Consider the following 16,417-nt stretch of genomic DNA (forward strand, 5'->3'; position numbering starts at 1 on the left):
ACCCTCGCTCGTCGCATATGGAAACGTCCCCATCGAACAAGCAATCTCCCGGCAGATGGGACGATGTCTCGTTTCACAACAGCAAGAGGCGAGCACAAGTTTCCCGCCGCCCACGAGGGTAACGCGCGCCAGACCAACAGAATGAGCGGTTGCTTCCGTCAAAAGCTCGCATCCGTTCAACATGGCCAGTGCTGTGGTTAATTTTAACAAGGGACGCCAGGTTCTCGACCCCGTGTGATGGGTTTCGCGATGCGACCTGGGTCCTTGGCTCTGCTGCTGACTGCCGTCTTGTCGAGGTGGCTGGCTTGGCAGGTGGTATATCCTCAACCTCGCCCTACATCCACCCTCCGCTCCTTCTGCTGCTACCGCTGCTTGATGCTGCTTCTGCACCGCATCTTCTGCTGACTTGCTTGTGTTTACTTCGACATTGCCCTGGTGGCCGGTTTTGATTATCCCCCCCTTCTTTTTTTAATGTCCGTGGTCTTTGCTTCACTACACCGTGTGCCCTTCCTTTCGTAATGTCGATGCAATCTTGTCCGGTGTCCGGCATGGCCGGTGGCCAGTGTCCTGCTGGTTCAGTCACTGGCCACAGCAGGTCAAGCAGCCGCATGGGCCCTCGAGGCTGTTCCTTCTCGGGGTATTGCCAGCCGGGTGATATCCATGCTGCTTTCGACGTAAGTTTTGTCGACAAATGGTGTCGGGACACAGAACTGACTGTGGAGACAGATCCCTAGAGGGGTTGATGCCGAAGAATGGCTGCGGATGAGGTACACTTGGATCAAGGTCACTTCATTTATACAAGCTAACTCTCCCAGGGAACGGAAATCCATCAATGAGATTTTGTACACCAACATTCCCTCAGTACAAGAGATTGGTAACTTGAAGAACATCGATGCGCTCAACGCGGCCGAGCACGATCTGCTGGCCGTCGCTCTTGGGGCTCCTGCACGGCAAGTGATGATCAGGGCGGAGCAGATCGGCCCGAGGACAGGATGGAAGGACGGGTACCTCAGCGTTGAGCACGGCTTCTGCCCTCCGGACTACAACGAGGCTCCTGGTGCGCTGGCCAACTCCCCCGGAAGGATATGGTCGGACTTGTGTGAGCGGATGCCGGGCTGTGTTGCTAGGGGTCGGGTGCGGGAGTCGGTCGCCGCGCTCCCCCTCGTCGAGGGGACTGAGAATGTCATCCCTGACAAGGCATTATGGGCTGCAGTTGTCGCCTTGGGGATGCTCTGTTCGATCTACAGATACGAAGACAAGAACGACGGGCACGAGGGCGTCACCGTGAATGCCACCAAGTACCGACCCAACTGCGAGATGGGCGACGATCTTGGGGAGGAACTTATGGGGATCCCTCGGTGCATTGCACTACCATACTGGCAGATCTCGAGACGACTCGGCCGCGCCATCCCTCACCTCACCTTTTTCGACCAGTCCTCCTTCAACATGAAGATCAAGGACCCTACCTCGACATACCCGTACGTCGGTCGCTTCGACAACATGGAAATGCGGTGGCCCGTGTTCGGCGAGAGGACCGAAATGGCTTTCCAAAAAGGCTGCGCGGAGACGTCAGGTAAGACTGGAAGAGCCTAGTCGTGGATCCTTGCTGACACAGAGCAGCATCCTTCCAGCACGGCCCAGATGCCATCGCCGCCTGCCAAGAACATGTCATGAACCGAAATGTGGAGGGTCTTCTCCGGGAGATGATCCGGCTGAAAGAAATCCTCGAGCGCATGCCCAACGCTTTCCACTCCATCAATACTAATCCCAACTCTGGCGAGAACTACGTCCCCGGACACCAATGGATCCGATGGGGTAAGTTCTCGGCGCCGCTCAGCAAGCGTTGCCCCGCGTCATCTGGCTTGCAGTTTCCGCCGTTCCTCGTCATGGATGCGTTTTTGGGCCGTAAGAAGTACGACTCGTTTCTCGGTAAAGAGGGTCTTCACCTGCGCGCTTGGTTGCCGTCGAACCTCAGGGCCTTCATTGCGGCCATCGAGTATCATTATCGCATCCCCGAATTTGTCCAGCAGTCTGGCGACCCGCGGCTGATGGGGGTCTTGGATGGAATCATCGAGGCATACACGGGGGAGCGGGGGTTCATGGGCACGCACCGGTACAAAGTGTTTGGCATCCTCGAGATTGCCAGCAAGACGGGGCGGACAGAGACCAACGGTCTGTCCGGAGCTCCCGACTCTAATGAGAAACCTTGGGAGGAAACACACAGGCAGTTCTCCGAGGCGATGAAGGAACGCCTCGAACCTTACCGCGGCAACATCACCATCGAGCCGCACGAGATGCGGGGCACCTTTGAGGAATGCCGCTATAGATCCCGCGTTCTTGGTCGCTCGTTTGTCGACAGCGACCCAAACCGGTCGATCGCGATGGTTACTCTCGATCTCGAGAACACGGGTATCACCTTTCAGCCCGGTGATCGGCTTGCTGTTATGCCCCTGAACAGCTGGGGCGAGTGCGCAAAGGTTGCCGCAGCCTTGGGTCTCGCCGATTACCTGGACTACCGGGTCACACTGAACGCGCAATGGCAGCGATTTGCTCAGCATCTAGGGTCCGTACGCCACACCTCAACTCCACAGCTCACGGTGAAAGATATCCTGAGACGTGGGCACCTTGCGCCCGTCACAAAAGAGCTCGCTCTCAAAGTCCACGACTTGCTACGGGCGTCATCCAACACAGTTCTCCAGGTCCTGGCAACAACTGAATGGCCTGTCAGGGGCTCGCTCGGTGACCTCCTCCAGGCCGCGGTGGCGGACACGAACCCCCACATCTGGGACCGGGCGTTCGACCTCACAAGTGACCTATCATGGCTGGTCGACCTGATACCCGTCGAGGTGCCCAGGACGTATTCGATCTCCAACTATTCCCAGGAGCTGCTGCCTTCAACCGTTGAGTTGACCGTCTCACGCGCAGAGTACAAGCTCTGCTCTACCTTTGCCGGCAACAGTGATGTGACTTGCGCCGGCGTGGGGAGCGGCTTCCTGAACCCATTCCTGTCTTCAAACGACGAGATGATCGAAACGGACGAGGACATCCTCGTCGGTGTCTCTAGGCCCCTCAACTTCCAGCTGCCGATCGATCGGGCGGCCCCTTGCGCTTACTTCGCCGGCGGCAGCGGCATTGCTCCGTTCAGGAGCTTCTGGCAGGCCCGCCTTGCCTCTCATACCAACGCGGCCGGAAGAGATATCCTCTACCTCGGGGTGCAGTCCCGTGAGAAGTTCTGCTATGAGGATGAACTGCGCGAGTATGTTGATGCAGGTCTCATGGAGGTGCACTTAGCTTTCTCCCGCGATACCCGCGGCCTCGTATACGACCGCAGGTCGCACGATTTGGTCGAGAAGGAGATGCCGCCTCGATACATCGACGCTTTGATCGTCGAGCAGGCTGCTACAATATCCGAGCTCGTCATGTCCAAGAAGCAAGGCGGGCTCGGTGGATACCTCTACGTTTGCGGTTCAGTTTCCGTCTTTGACTCTGTCATGAACGGCATCCGCAAGGCGATTTACAACCACTGCAGCGCTACCATGGAGGCTTCTGACATGATCATCAACAAGGCGTTTGCCGAGCGCCGGTTTATGCTGGACGTCTTCATGTCGCCCAAGCCGCTGCCGTGCAACCTTCCGACCATCCCTCTCTCTCAGCTCGCCCGCCACACCGGCCACCGGCCCGGCGGTCGCATGTGGATTGGCGTCCACGGCAGTGTCTACGATGTGACGGACTTCACCCCGATGCACCCCGGCGGCACCATCATCATCAAGTCTAACGCTGGTGTTGATTGTTCCAAGACGTTTGACAACCTCGCCCACACCAACAATCCGGAAGTCAGCAGCCTCCTGACCAAATACTTTGTTGGGCAACTGACGCCCAAGCCTGACTTTCGCGGCTCGCCGGAGCTGGCTGGCCTCTACGATCTGTGGGCCGCGTATCTCCGCACCACGGTCGAGACGCTTGTTGCGCACCAGTTTGAGATGTACGAGATTATGGGCGCCAGCGACGATGGAACCAGCGACAAGTATCTGCGGGGGTCGGAGAATGTCTGGTCCCGCGAGCACCTCGTCAACATCGGCCTCGGGGTTCGCATGTTTTACGACTACCAGTCCCGCCTGCTGCAGAGCGGCTTCTCGGCGCTGTTTGGTCCCAAGCTGCAAGAGCTGGTGCTCAAGCTCTCGTTCGCCCTTGCTGATGCCGCCGCCACTGGGACGGAGATGCGGCTGCCGGACGTGCTGGGCATCATTGCCCGTGCCAAGACGTCGTCCGACGCGGTTGCAACCTCTCAGGAGGTCGCTTTGGTGGGCCAATTCATCTGCGAGAGCAGCAGCAACGTTCGCTTTGCCGAGCGTGGCATCTTCAACTATGCAGCAAAGAGCGTCGAGCTCGACATTGAGCTGCTCGAGGACATTCGCGAGGAGGCGTGTCACGGCATGGATGCGTTTGACAGCATTGCGGCCATGGACACGGTCAGTGACAGCCAACGGCTGACCGTCCTGGCCAGCTTCCTGATGCAGACGCTCGAGAGGATGGCAAAGAGGCTAGAAGTCTTCTACGCCAAGCTCGCTCAGTGCAAGATCTACCAGCCGGAGCTGGAGCGGAACCCAGCAAGGGCACGCTGGAACCTCGTCAGGAGGAAGATCCGGGACGGCTCGTTCTTCGTCCTGACACAGGAGACGGTGCTCGGCGCCGCGCCAGCCTATGTCCCCGCCCAACACCGAAAGACAGGCGTCGACTTCGACAGCGTCATGAGCCGCATCCAGGCCAGCATCCGCAGCGCTCCCAAGATCGGCCCCGCGCCGCAGACGCTCAACGCAATGCACCTGGCCAGGGCAAGCACGCCGCCCATCGAGACCAACGCCATGACGGCGCACGAAAACAACAGTGCGGTGCGGGCCATGTCGAGCTTCATCGACGCCAACATGCGGTCGATCCGCCGGCTCAGCAAGCTGCCGCCCATGCCGCTGACCTTTGAGCAGCTGCAGCAGCAGTTCGAGCCCGCGGCGCGGGTCGGCCGCCCGCCCACGCCGCCGTCCAGCACGAGCCGGTCCCCTCCGCTCAGCGCGCTATCGCGGGCGACGTCGCTCGAGAGGATGATGGCATCGGCCCACACCAACACCCATACCAATGGCAGCGGCCGGGGGAGGCTCAACAGCAGGGCCGCGCCGTTCCCGCCAGCGGGGAGCCCCTATGGCATCCCCGAGCACGGCATCCGCTCCCCGCCCACCCCGCCGCTCGACCCGACCTCGGCCATGGCGGCCATGATGGGCAAACTCAACGTGCGCTCGCAGTCGCTGTCGCGGGGCAGCTCGGTGCCGCCCTCGCCAGCCATGTCGGCGGCGGCAAGCACTATCGGCGAGAGGACGCGCGCGGGGAGGAGCTTGAGTGTCAGGTCTGTGCAGAGCGGCAGGACGCATGGGATGAAACTGTCGACGAACTCGCTGCGGACGTTTAAGCTGGGGAGTGTCGGTGGTGCGGCTGGGTCTGGGTCTGGGTCCGGGGCGGGGTTTGGCGGGGAGAGGTTGCCTTTGAAGATTGCGCCGACTTTTTGAGTCTTTGAGTTGTTGAGTCGTTAAGTCGTTAGGGGGTGATGTGTGTGTTGGAGGGATCCATTGCTGTGGTAGATTCGTTCCTTCCCGGGATCGTGCCGGGCTTCTGCTTGGTCATTTTTGTATATGTCCGCTGCCGGTACCTAAGAGCATTGTTCATACTCCATCTTATCGAAGCCAGGTGAACAGGCATACCAAAATGCTAGAAGTGCATCTCAAAAGAGCAAAGGTAAAGTCCTTCGTGAGCAGGGAATTTCCAGGTGGTGTTGCCGGTGGTGTTCCCGGTGGTGCCAAAACGTGGGGGTGGATCAGGTGAAAACGGGGCTCGCAAGATCCTGGCTTCAGTGGCTCGCTGGTTGTGTCTACATTACATTGACACTGGGCCGGACCAACAAGCGGTTGACCACATCTCCCTAGGCAACTTGGCATTCCTTACATGCTCCCTGGGCATCCTGTGCCGCAGAAGATGGGATGTGCGTCGTCCCAATGGCTTGGGTTGGCCGTTGTGGCTTCGGGATGATGACCTCGTTCGTGCTACAAACGAAGCGATCGGCTGCGTGGACCCTCGTGTTCCTGGGCCTAGTCTGCCAAGGCACCTAGATGCTCCCGGCAACCCGGATCAGGTACGAGGAGATTGCGCACCTCGTTTTCTTATCCGTCAAAAACAGCGCCAACTGGCTTGTTGCGGTGGGGGTAGGTACTGTACTTAGCCTAACTAAAGCCGGTCCACAGAATTTACTGCTGCAACACAGAGCATTGAGCATTCCATTCCTGGCGCGTTATCCTGTCAAGCAGCATCGCCACGTTGGCGGTTCCCGCCGCCCGATTGGCAATGAAGCGTCCCGGGAGCTGCTGGTAAACAAGTGCAACCTACGTATTGTTCCTGTACCTTGATCTCATCACCCCCTTGCCGGGGACTTTGTGACGTGATGGACGCTGCAGGCCCAGAGGCGGGATGGAGCCCCCGGCAGCGCATTATTGGCCCGAGTTTGGATTTCATTTCGATCCGCTGCCGCCAGCCACGGTTCGGGCCTAGCATCTGCAACCCCCGGCGCGGGCCCATGCCTTCGGCGGAATAGGACCCCTCCCTGTCCCCTCGAATTGCACCGAGCTGCCCACCACCACCAGGATGCCCGGTCTGCGAGGGAGGTGGCGCGCCCGCTTCAAGGGAACCCGGATCGCCTGCGGGGCATCGTCTCGGCGGACTCGAGCGGCTCGAGCCCTGGAGGCGTTTAAACTCGTGTCGATCCCTCTTTTTTGGGAATCGCCAGCCTCTGCTCGTCATCTCGGGTCCCACGATGCCCGCGCCGTAGTCATTCTTTTGCAGCATTGTCAGGTATCGTAGCCGCCTCGTGCCCAAGATGCATCGTCTCTCGTTTCAGTTGCTCCTTAGAGTCCTTACCGTCTCGGCCCTGCTCTCGGGCGCCACCGCAGGCCATCCCGCCCGCGCCGGCAGAGATGCGGACGCAGTGACCGTGGTGGTCAGACATACCATCACGACCTGCCCGTCGCAGGCCCCCACCCCGCCGTGCTCGGCCACCAGCCACACCACCGGGTCCGGGTCCGAGACCGACATCGAGTCCTCCGTCTCCCCCACCACTACCAGCAGCTCGCCCAGCACCACCACCAGCATCGCCGCCGTCGCCTGCACCGACTTCTGGCTGGAAAGGATTGCCCACCAGGGCGTTGCCCCCTTTGCCGGATCCGGCTACGAAGTCTTCCGCAATGTCAAGGACTTTGGCGCAGTGGGCGATGGTGTTACCGACGACACCGACGCCATCAACCGGGCCATCAGCGAGGGCGACCGCTGCGGCCCGGGCTGCACGGGCAGCACCCGTACGCCCGGCCTTGTCTATTTCCCGCCGGGTACCTACATGGTCTCGTCTCCCATCATTGACTTTTACTACACGCAACTGATCGGCAACCCCGGGTGCCTGTCGGTGCTCAAGGCCACGCCGGACTTCGAGGGCCGCTGGCTTCTCGACACTAACCAGTACCAGCCGAGCGGCGGCCTGGCCTGGGGAGCGACCAACGTGTTCTGGCGTCAGGTTGCCAACCTCGTCATCGACATCAGTGACGTCCCGCCCGAGACCCTAGTCGCGGGCATCCACTGGCCCAGCTCGCAGGCGACATCGCTGTCCAACATCGTCTTCAGGATGTCCGAGGAGAATGGCACCCAGCACCAAGGTCTCTTCGTCGAAGAGGGTTCGGGCGGCTACATGGGCGACCTCGTGTTTTACGGCGGCGCCCAGGCCATGGCCATCGGCAACCAGCAGTTCACCATGCGCAACATCACCGTCTATAACGCCCGGACGGCCATCCAGCAGCTCTGGTCGTGGGGCTGGACGTACAAGAGCGTCAGCATCAACAACTGCGAGGTCGGCTTCGATTTTACCGCCGCCACCGACGGCAACCTAGGAGTAGGCTCCATCACCATCCTGGACAGCGAGATCAGGGACACGCCGGTTGGCATCGCCTTTGGCAGCCCCAACGCCACCTCTCCTCCAGTGGCCAACAACTTTATCTTCGAAAATATCCTGTTGGAGAATGTGCCGGACGCGATTCGCGGGCCGTCGGGGACCGTCTTGGAGGGGTCGACCGGTGTGTCCGTCATCGAAGCATGGGGCCGCGGCCACAGGTACACCCCCTCATCCACGGGTCCTACCTTTTTCGAAGGTCCCATCGCCCCCAACCAGCGCCCGCCCTCGCTGGTCTCGGGCGATATCTTCTACGAGCGGTCCAAGCCGCAGTACCATGAGGTGCCGCTCTCCGAGTTTGTCAGCGCCCGCGATGCCGGTGCGGTAGGCGACGCGGTCACCGACGACACCGACGCCCTCAACGAACTCTTCGCGTCGGCCGCCGCCGCCAACAGGATCGTCTTCCTCGACGCGGGCATGTACGTCGTCACCGGAACCATCCACATCCCCGCCGGCTCCCGCATCGTGGGCGAAGCCTTCCCGGTGATCCTCTCCTCGGGTGCCTTCTTCGCCGACGCCGCCAACCCCAGGCCCGTCGTCCAGGTCGGCACCCCCGGCTCGACGGGCCAGGTCGAGTGGTCCAACACGATCGTCTCCACGCGCGGCGAGCAGCCCGGCGCGATCCTCATCCAGTACAACCTCGCGTCGCCCGTCTCGCAGCCGTCGGGCCTGTGGGACGTGCACACGCGCATCGGCGGCTTCGCCGGCTCGAACTTGCAACTCCCCGAGTGCGCCAAGACGCCCGAGACGGTCATCACCGAGGAGAACCTCCAACGCGAGTGCGTCGCCGCCTTCATGAGCGTGCACATCACGCCCAGCGCCGCGTCGCTCTACATGGAGAACTGCTGGATCTGGGTGGCCGACCACGACATCGAGGAGGGCGCCGACAACCAGCAGATCACCATCTACGCCGGGCGCGGCCTGCTCGTCGAGGGGACCCAGGGCCCGCTGTGGCTGGTCGCGTCGAGCGTCGAGCACCACCAGCTCTACGAGTACCAGTTCGTCGGCGCCCGGAACGCCTTCATGGGCCAGATCCAGACCGAGACGGCCTACTACCAGCCGAACCCCGACGCCACCCTCCCGTTTCCCGCGCTGGAGGAATACCACGACCCCGTGTTTGAGGAGGGCGATAGCGGCTGGGGCCTGCGCATCGTGGACAGCACCGGCCTGTTTGTGTACGGCGCGGGGCTGTACAGCTTCTTCGACAACTATGACGTCAACTGCAGCCAGATCGGTCAGGGGGCGAGATGCCAGCAGAGGACTTTCAGTGTGGAGGGGGAGACCGAGGTGCGCGTGTTTAACCTGAATACGGTCGGGACGAACCAGATGGTAACAGTGGATGGGGTGGATGTGGTGGACTATGAGGATAACATCGATGGTTTTGTGCATACCGTTGCGCTGTTCGAGACTGAGGAGGAGTAAAGTTGGATATTTGTCGGCTTGTGCGATTCGGTGGGAGGGAGACTGTTACCTACTTACTAGGCGGCTACCTTGATCTGATGATGAGAGATGACCATCTTTCTTCGCAGGGCTGTATACGCTGCCCGTACTGTCCAAATATTTCCTTGTGTATTGTATAGTCATATTAGTTCAAATCTTACCTTAATCTGCCGGTATCCAACAATGTATGTGGCAAATACTACGGGACTTAACCTCTTCCACCCTGGGGGGGTCTCTAAGCTCATTCAGCCTTTTCCAAAGGATCCCGTTCATAACCATCACCACGCCGCCAAGCCCCATTTGTCACAACAAAACGACGTGGCATTGCTGGTGATTTGATAAGGTAATTCGAGGCGCGGTGCGGATCAACCAAAGGTTGACGAGAGGCGCAGGCCAGCGTTTGTGCAGTAGGGTTAGGGTCTCAGCAGGTGGCTGATGGGAAACCGATGACTCGCCACTTGCTCGTCGATCTGCCAAGGCATTTGGACCTTGAAATCCGAGAGGTCGTTGGTTGCCTCCAATCCTTCTACAATCCTTTAAGGCCTCCATCCCTTAGGCACAAAGCTCCCCAGCGTATAGATATTCTAGATATTTAAGACGTTGCGCTTAACTCATGACTTCTGTGTCTCGTGTACTGCCATATATTCCTTATTGACAACCACAGCCCCGGAACCATCAACCATGGACAACACGACCGCCTCGGATACGTCTCAACAGACATGTCCGAGTAGATACTCATGCGACTCGTGTTCACGCAGAATTCCGCTTCACGAAGCGAGATACAACTGCCGCGACTGCCAAAATTTTGACTACTGCGAGACGTGCTTCGTCGATGCAGCTCTCATCCACCCGGGCCACTCCTTCGCGAGAATCGGACCCCTCGAGCCACTGTCAAAACAAGAACCACAAACAGAAGAAGACTGCAACGCCACCGCCAAGATAGAACAGCTCTGCCGGTCTTGCGCCACAGTCACCAGAGCGCTACCGTATCTCCACCTCGCACTAGGTGACAAGCGATACCCAGAGGCTCACAAGGGAGGCATCTCCCTCCTGTGGCGGTTGCGAATCTCGCACCTAGTCGAGGCAACCCAGCGTGGCTGCCCATTTTGCTGCTTCACGCTGTACACTTTCTTCCGAGAATTCAACGGGCAGACACATACGTACGACGCGAAGACGCCGTGGTATGCCCGGCCGAGCGAGCATGACGAGGAGCGTAAAAAGCTTGTCAAGCATTGTATGGGCACTCTCACCCGACTAAAGACGGATCGTTTCGTGTTTGAAGTCTGCCCCATCTGCTCGCGAAAGGGTGCCAAACCGCCCGATTACGACAAGGTCAGAATCTCCCTTTCCGACAAGACGCACGAAATACAAAGCATGGATGAGATAAGAGAAGCCGACGTGTTTCACTCTGCTGGTGTCATTACTGTGGAGCGACACGTGTATGCGTCCAAGGGTGAGTAGTTGTGGCTCCTTCGGCGTGTCGGGCGAACTCTTGACTCACAGCCACAGGCGATCCCGCATCCGAACACATCACCACCCAGCCACCCAACCCCGCGGCGGCGTCGCCACGGGGGATCCGGCAGATCAAGGAGTGGATAAGGAACTGCGAGGAGCACCATGGCGCTGCCTGTAGACCGCCAGATTCTGATACACTCCCCTCTCGCGTCATCGACGTGTCTGGTGGCGACACGCTGAGACTACACGAAACTCGGGCCGGAGAACAGATCCGCTATGTGACGCTCAGCTACTGCTGGGGTGGGCCGCAGACGTTCCAAACAAAGATCTCTAGCATTGCCAGCCGTGTCCAAGGCTTCTCCGTCCTCGACCTCCCGCAGACCCTCCAGGACGCCGTACGGCTCACGCAGGCGCTCGACCTTCAGTATCTCTGGGTGGACTCTCTCTGCATTGCCCAGGACTCGCAAGACGACAAGTTGCATCAAGTCTCGCGCATGGCCGACATCTACAAAAACGCCTACCTCACCATCTCGGCGGCACGCGCCGACTCGGCCGACTCGGGCTTCCTCCAGGACCACTCCGACCCGTCAACCAAGCTATGGAAATCGCTTGTCCCCGTATCCTACGTCCTCCCCAATAAATCCGCCACCACCATCAAAGAGGCCACCTCCCTGCCCCCGCAGACCCCCACGGGGACGCTCTACATCCTCGAAGAGCCCCCCACTCAGGCCGCCAGCACCCCCGACCCCATATCATCCCGCGCCTGGTGCCTGCAAGAGCAGGTCCTCTCGCCGCGGCTCCTCTCCTTCGGCCGGTGGCCGACCTGGCGATGCAGCCGCCTCGCGGCAAGCGACGGGGGGTACTATTTGCAAGACGGCAAATCGCAGGCTGACCACGACGCCCAAGTCCGCCGACGGCTCACCGACGCGCTGGTCAGTAGCAGCAGCAACAACAACAACAACGGCGACGACGATGACGACGACGACGGCTCCGCCCCCTCCGGCCCCGCAGCCGTGGGCGACCACTTCCGCACGGCGCAGCTGCTGGCGACGTGGCGCGACCTGCTGCAGGCGTACACGCGGCGGCAGCTGACGCTCGCGAGCGACAAGCTCCCCGCCATCGCGGGCATCGCGCGCGAGGTGGCGCGGCTGACGGGCCTGGAGTACCGCGCGGGGCTGTGGGCGGGGGACGCGCTGCGCGACCTGATGTGGTACGCGCGGACGCGCGAGTGGGCGGTGCGGGCGGCGCCGTGGCGCGCGCCGACCTGGTCGTGGGCCTCGGTCGACGCGCCCGTGCTGTGCGACGCCGTCACGCCCGACGCCGCGCCGCTGGCCAGGGTGCTGCGCTGCGAGGTGGTGCCCGCCGACGGCGCGTCCGCGTTCGAGATGGTACGGGCCGGGACGGTCGAGGTGCGCGGCCCCGTCGCGGAGCTGGCCAGGGACGACGTGGTCGAGCTGTTGAAGCGGCAGGATCTCGCGCCCGCGCCGCCGAGGAGCAACGACGTGCAGGAGTGGTACGCGCAGTTGCTGGAGCACATGCAGGCGCGGCCGGCTGGGGGGGGTTCGCTGGAGGAGGCTCTGAAGAGTGTACCTGAGAGGGTGTTTGGGTTGATGATGTTTTCGAGGGATTGGACGAGGGATATGTGGGACAAAGACGCGCCCAAAGTGAGCGAGAAATGTTACTTTGGCTTGTTGCTTGAAGAGGTGGAAGGAGGGCGGTTCGAGAGGATCGGGGCGTTCTGGAATGATACGTCCGAGATGTTAGACCAGACCGTTCGACCTTGGGAAGAAAGGACCATCGAACTGGTCTAAGTGCAGTGGCATGTTAGTGTCTTCTTAGACGGAGTAGAACTTGGGTCTCCATGGCTAATTATGATGATGCGACGGCCCCGACACCGCCGAAGGCCCGGTTTCTTTAAACGTCTCGATTCTGGGACGAACCCCCCTCTCCCTCGTGTTTGACACGCGATGACAGATACTAACCTTGGTGTAAAATGAATTGCGCTTCTATTTCTGAAATTCGATTAGACGCTATGGCTATGCTGGTATCCTGCGCGGCATCAGGCAAGGTATTTAACACTCAACAACCGTGAGCACGCGCTAAGCCGACGAATCCGCCGTCATCTCATGGTACCCGACTTCTGCAGTTCCTTCCTTGCTCTCATAATCGCCAGAGAGCTCAGTTTCTGGCACGTCCTCGAGCGGTTTCTCATTCTCGGACAAGCTCTAGTCTTCAACTGACCTCTCGAGCTCCTCCTCCTCGAGTAGGACCGCCGTGTCGTAAGACATCACGCTGTCAAGAAACGCTAAGCTGAACCTGTTACGTGGATCCTTTCTGAAGTATATGTCAAAAATGGGAATGTCGGTTCCAAACTTCAAGTTCGTGCACAGCGGGTTCATCTTGTAGCTCTGCATGAATGCCCAAGCTCTGGAGCTGGCAAGTCCGCGGCTAGGAATTTGTAAGCTTCAGTGCCCCTTGAGCCAAGGTTGTCTAAACTACTCGACAAACCTTACGTGGCTGACTGCAAACCGATTGGTAAGGATTATGGCGGGCTTCTCGGGAAAGTCGGCAATGACGTCCATGATGGGAACAGTCGACATCACATCAACGATGGCCGATCGTCTGTCGATGGCCATGATGGCCTCGCGGTCGGTTACCGATTCTATTCCGTGATCTGCCAACAAATCCCGCTCCGTTGGCGTGTGGAAGGGCCCATGTATCATGATTCGGATGGCGTCGGGCCGGCCATCAAGCTCGTTACGCATCGTGAGAAGGCCGCAACACTGCGCAAGACTGCTCCTCGAGCCGACAAGCCTGTCGCACAGTCCAAAAGCAATGATCTTGTTGATTGACGGCTTCGGGTTGACCTCACGCAGCGATTGCTCGAGCACGTCACACGCAAGGGAGTCTGCCTACAGGTCACCCTCGTCGGCGAATTCGGCCTCCAGGGCGTCGCGGATTGTGTCATCTACCGGTAACGGCGTCTTTTGCTCTATCCATAACGAATGTAACGGTCGAGCGCCAGGGGGTTGCACAGGGGTTAGGTAAACTTCAGGCGACATAGCGCCCGCCATCTCAAATAAGCTCCGGATACGAATAGTCGCCGAGCTATAGTAGTTGACGCGGTCAGCCTTGGGCGATGAAGGAGGTAGGGAAGCACAAACCGATTCCATGCCTCGGGCACGGTAATCGTAGTCGTAGCGCCGGTGATATCCACGATCGACACCTCGTCCGGCTGCGTCTGGAGTTGTTCCTAGAGATCCCCCATGACATCCCTGTTGTAGAGGATAAAGCCGGCAGTGTACATTCTGCCCAGCTGCGCTGCTTCCTGATTGGGCTCCTGGGATTTCCTGGCCGTCTCCCTGCGCAATACGAGTTCTCGGAGAGACGATGGGCCATCTTGCCGCGGAAAGCTGAGACGCGATGAAGGTGTCGGGCTGCGGGTCGAGCGAGGTTGCCAGGCAGGTTTCTGGAACGGCTTGCGGGGAGATGGGTTCGAGCGCCGTGACTTGCGCTCCATGCTCGGATTATTGATACTCGACATAATTAATTCAACGGAAGACGAATGGGACTAAATATGCGGCTCGGGTCATGATGGAAAGGAGTCAAGACCGGAACGGTGAGCCCTTGGCTGAGTTCCAGTAGGGTGATGCTCCAAAAATGCAGCAACCTTAACCACGACCCGTCTCAGGTCCCATCTTCACCTCGGGGCAGTTGTTGGCTGTAGATTGCTCCTGTTTCGGCGCAAGCTGGTTCCTTCCCCGCCCGCTCTGACTCGCTGACCCCCAGCAACACGAACCAGGCAAGAGCGCCACCTGCCGAGGGCCAGGTCTGATGCAGTGGTGCACTTGCCTGCCTGAGGCATCGAGGTACTGAGATACCGAGATACTGAGATGTTGTACCTTGGGCATCGTGGCCTCCCTCAGTTAAGGTTGTTGGCCAGTGGCGCAGAAAGGCGATCCAGACGCCGCAGTGTCCACTAATTACATTAGTAATTGACCACAAGCGCTGGAAAATGCAATCGCTTGCACACACAGAGGTTGCATTACAAAACAATCGCTGCCGTAAATCAGTCGGGGCGTCTTTGTACGCTAAACTAGACCTCGGAGACCCTCGGATGCCGAGAGCTCGGAGACACTCCGGAGCTGCGCTGCTTCATCAGCTCCGTGGGAAGCCTTCTAGACGCTTCTCCTTTGCAGTTGCGGGGAATGCCCCGGCTTATTTATTTTGGGGTGACTTAAAACAACCACAGGCAAAATCAGCGAGCTCACCCTCCGCCGAGCCTTCTCATTAGAGCCCGCTTCTCAGAATGCACACCTACACCGAGGCCCAGCTCAGACGCTATCTGGAGCACATTGGCTACCGGGGAGATGCGCGCCAGGCGGTATCCACGGACCCCTTAGGGCTTCTCACGGCCCTCCAGCGGCTCCACATGGCGCGCGTTCCCTTTGAGAGCCTGTCGCTGCACTACTCGAGGCACCGGCTCTTGTCGCTCGACCCGGAGGACTTGTACACCAAGATTGTCGAATCAGGCCGGGGCGGGTATTGCATGGAGGTCAACGCATTCTTCGCCTCGATTCTGCGCACCGTCGGCTTTACGCTCATCAGTGTCGGTGGAAGGGTCAGGGGCGAGGACGGGTACAACGGATGGTGAGAAGGCTCGTGGCGAAGCGTTCGGCTCATAATCAGGTAGCTGATAACAATGCAGGGACCACATGGTCAACCTCGTCACCGCCAATCAGAAACGCTACCTGGTCGACGTTGGATTTGGTTCTAACGGGCCTCCGCACCCGGTCCCGTTGGAACACAACCATGAATTTGTTGGGATAGCGCCTTTCCGCGGGAGGTTGCAGTACCGCTGCCTCGAGGAGCACTCTGACCCCAACCAGAGGGTGTGGGTGTACTCGGGCCAGCCTACTGAGAGCGCACCATGGAAAGACCTGTACGCCTTTGTCGAAATTGAGTTCTTTCCGGCCGACTTTGAGGTCATGAACCTCAAGACGATGACAGCGCCGCAGAGCTTCTTTGTGCAGAGCGTCATGTGTATGTGCACTGTTTTGGACGCCGAAAAGACGACACCTGTTGGTCTCTTGATCTTGCACAGGGACTATGTCAAACGGCGGATGGGAGATCAGTCTGATATCATCGAGACGCTTGAGACGGAGGAGCAAAGAGTGCAGGCACTGGAAAAGTATTTTGGGATTGTCCTCCGCTTAGAGGAACGGAGTGCGATTCGGGGCCTTGCGAGCGAGCTGAAGAGCAAGAGGAGTCATGCATAAGTTCATTATTGCCACTCGCCACGTCGTATCCCATATAGAACATTAGATATCCGATGACAAGAGACAATGATGTTAAGCCACAATTTTTTAGGGTAGCGCCGACGATGAGCCATTGCTGCAGCCGCAGAGCCAGCCCCCAAGTCATTCCATGAACCTTCGCCCACCCCATTCCCCCACCTTTTTACCCTCAACTGCTTGTACGCAAATGATTAGTCTA

General features: G+C 59.3%; 5 protein-coding genes across 5 annotated transcripts; 4 read left to right on the plus strand and 1 right to left on the minus strand.

Moving 5' to 3' along the window:
• Positions 1-518: 518 nt before the first annotated feature.
• On the plus strand, positions 519-5,552 carry MFIFM68171_05613 (uncharacterized protein; the record flags this gene model as incomplete). The annotated part of the gene is made up of 4 exons (XM_071061033.1): positions 519-674; positions 727-767; positions 816-1,573; positions 1,621-5,552. The coding sequence occupies 4 exons, from the start codon at positions 519-521 to the stop codon at positions 5,550-5,552; spliced, it is 4,887 nt and encodes a 1,628-aa protein (XP_070917134.1).
• A 1,358-nt stretch (positions 5,553-6,910) lies between these two features.
• MFIFM68171_05614 (uncharacterized protein) lies at positions 6,911-9,448 on the plus strand (the record flags this gene model as incomplete). The annotated part of the gene is made up of 1 exon (XM_071061034.1): positions 6,911-9,448. The coding sequence occupies one exon, from the start codon at positions 6,911-6,913 to the stop codon at positions 9,446-9,448; it is 2,538 nt and encodes an 845-aa protein (XP_070917135.1).
• A 699-nt stretch (positions 9,449-10,147) lies between these two features.
• On the plus strand, positions 10,148-12,732 carry MFIFM68171_05615 (uncharacterized protein; the record flags this gene model as incomplete). The annotated part of the gene is made up of 2 exons (XM_071061035.1): positions 10,148-10,919; positions 10,970-12,732. 2 exons carry the CDS (start codon positions 10,148-10,150, stop codon positions 12,730-12,732), a joined length of 2,535 nt encoding a protein of 844 aa, XP_070917136.1.
• Positions 12,733-13,146: 414 nt separating this feature from the next.
• Positions 13,147-13,686, minus strand: MFIFM68171_05616 (uncharacterized protein; the record flags this gene model as incomplete). The annotated part of the gene is made up of 2 exons (XM_071061036.1): positions 13,147-13,369; positions 13,430-13,686. The coding sequence occupies 2 exons, from the start codon at positions 13,684-13,686 to the stop codon at positions 13,147-13,149; spliced, it is 480 nt and encodes a 159-aa protein (XP_070917137.1).
• Positions 13,687-15,230: 1,544 nt separating this feature from the next.
• Positions 15,231-16,200, plus strand: MFIFM68171_05617 (uncharacterized protein; the record flags this gene model as incomplete). The annotated part of the gene is made up of 2 exons (XM_071061037.1): positions 15,231-15,571; positions 15,630-16,200. 2 exons carry the CDS (start codon positions 15,231-15,233, stop codon positions 16,198-16,200), a joined length of 912 nt encoding a protein of 303 aa, XP_070917138.1.
• Positions 16,201-16,417: the final 217 nt, after the last annotated feature.

The sequence above is a fragment of the Madurella fahalii genome, assembly GCF_045866475.1.
Source record: "Madurella fahalii IFM 68171 DNA, scaffold_3, whole genome shotgun sequence".
NCBI classification, from domain to species: Eukaryota; Fungi; Ascomycota; class Sordariomycetes; order Sordariales; genus Madurella; species Madurella fahalii.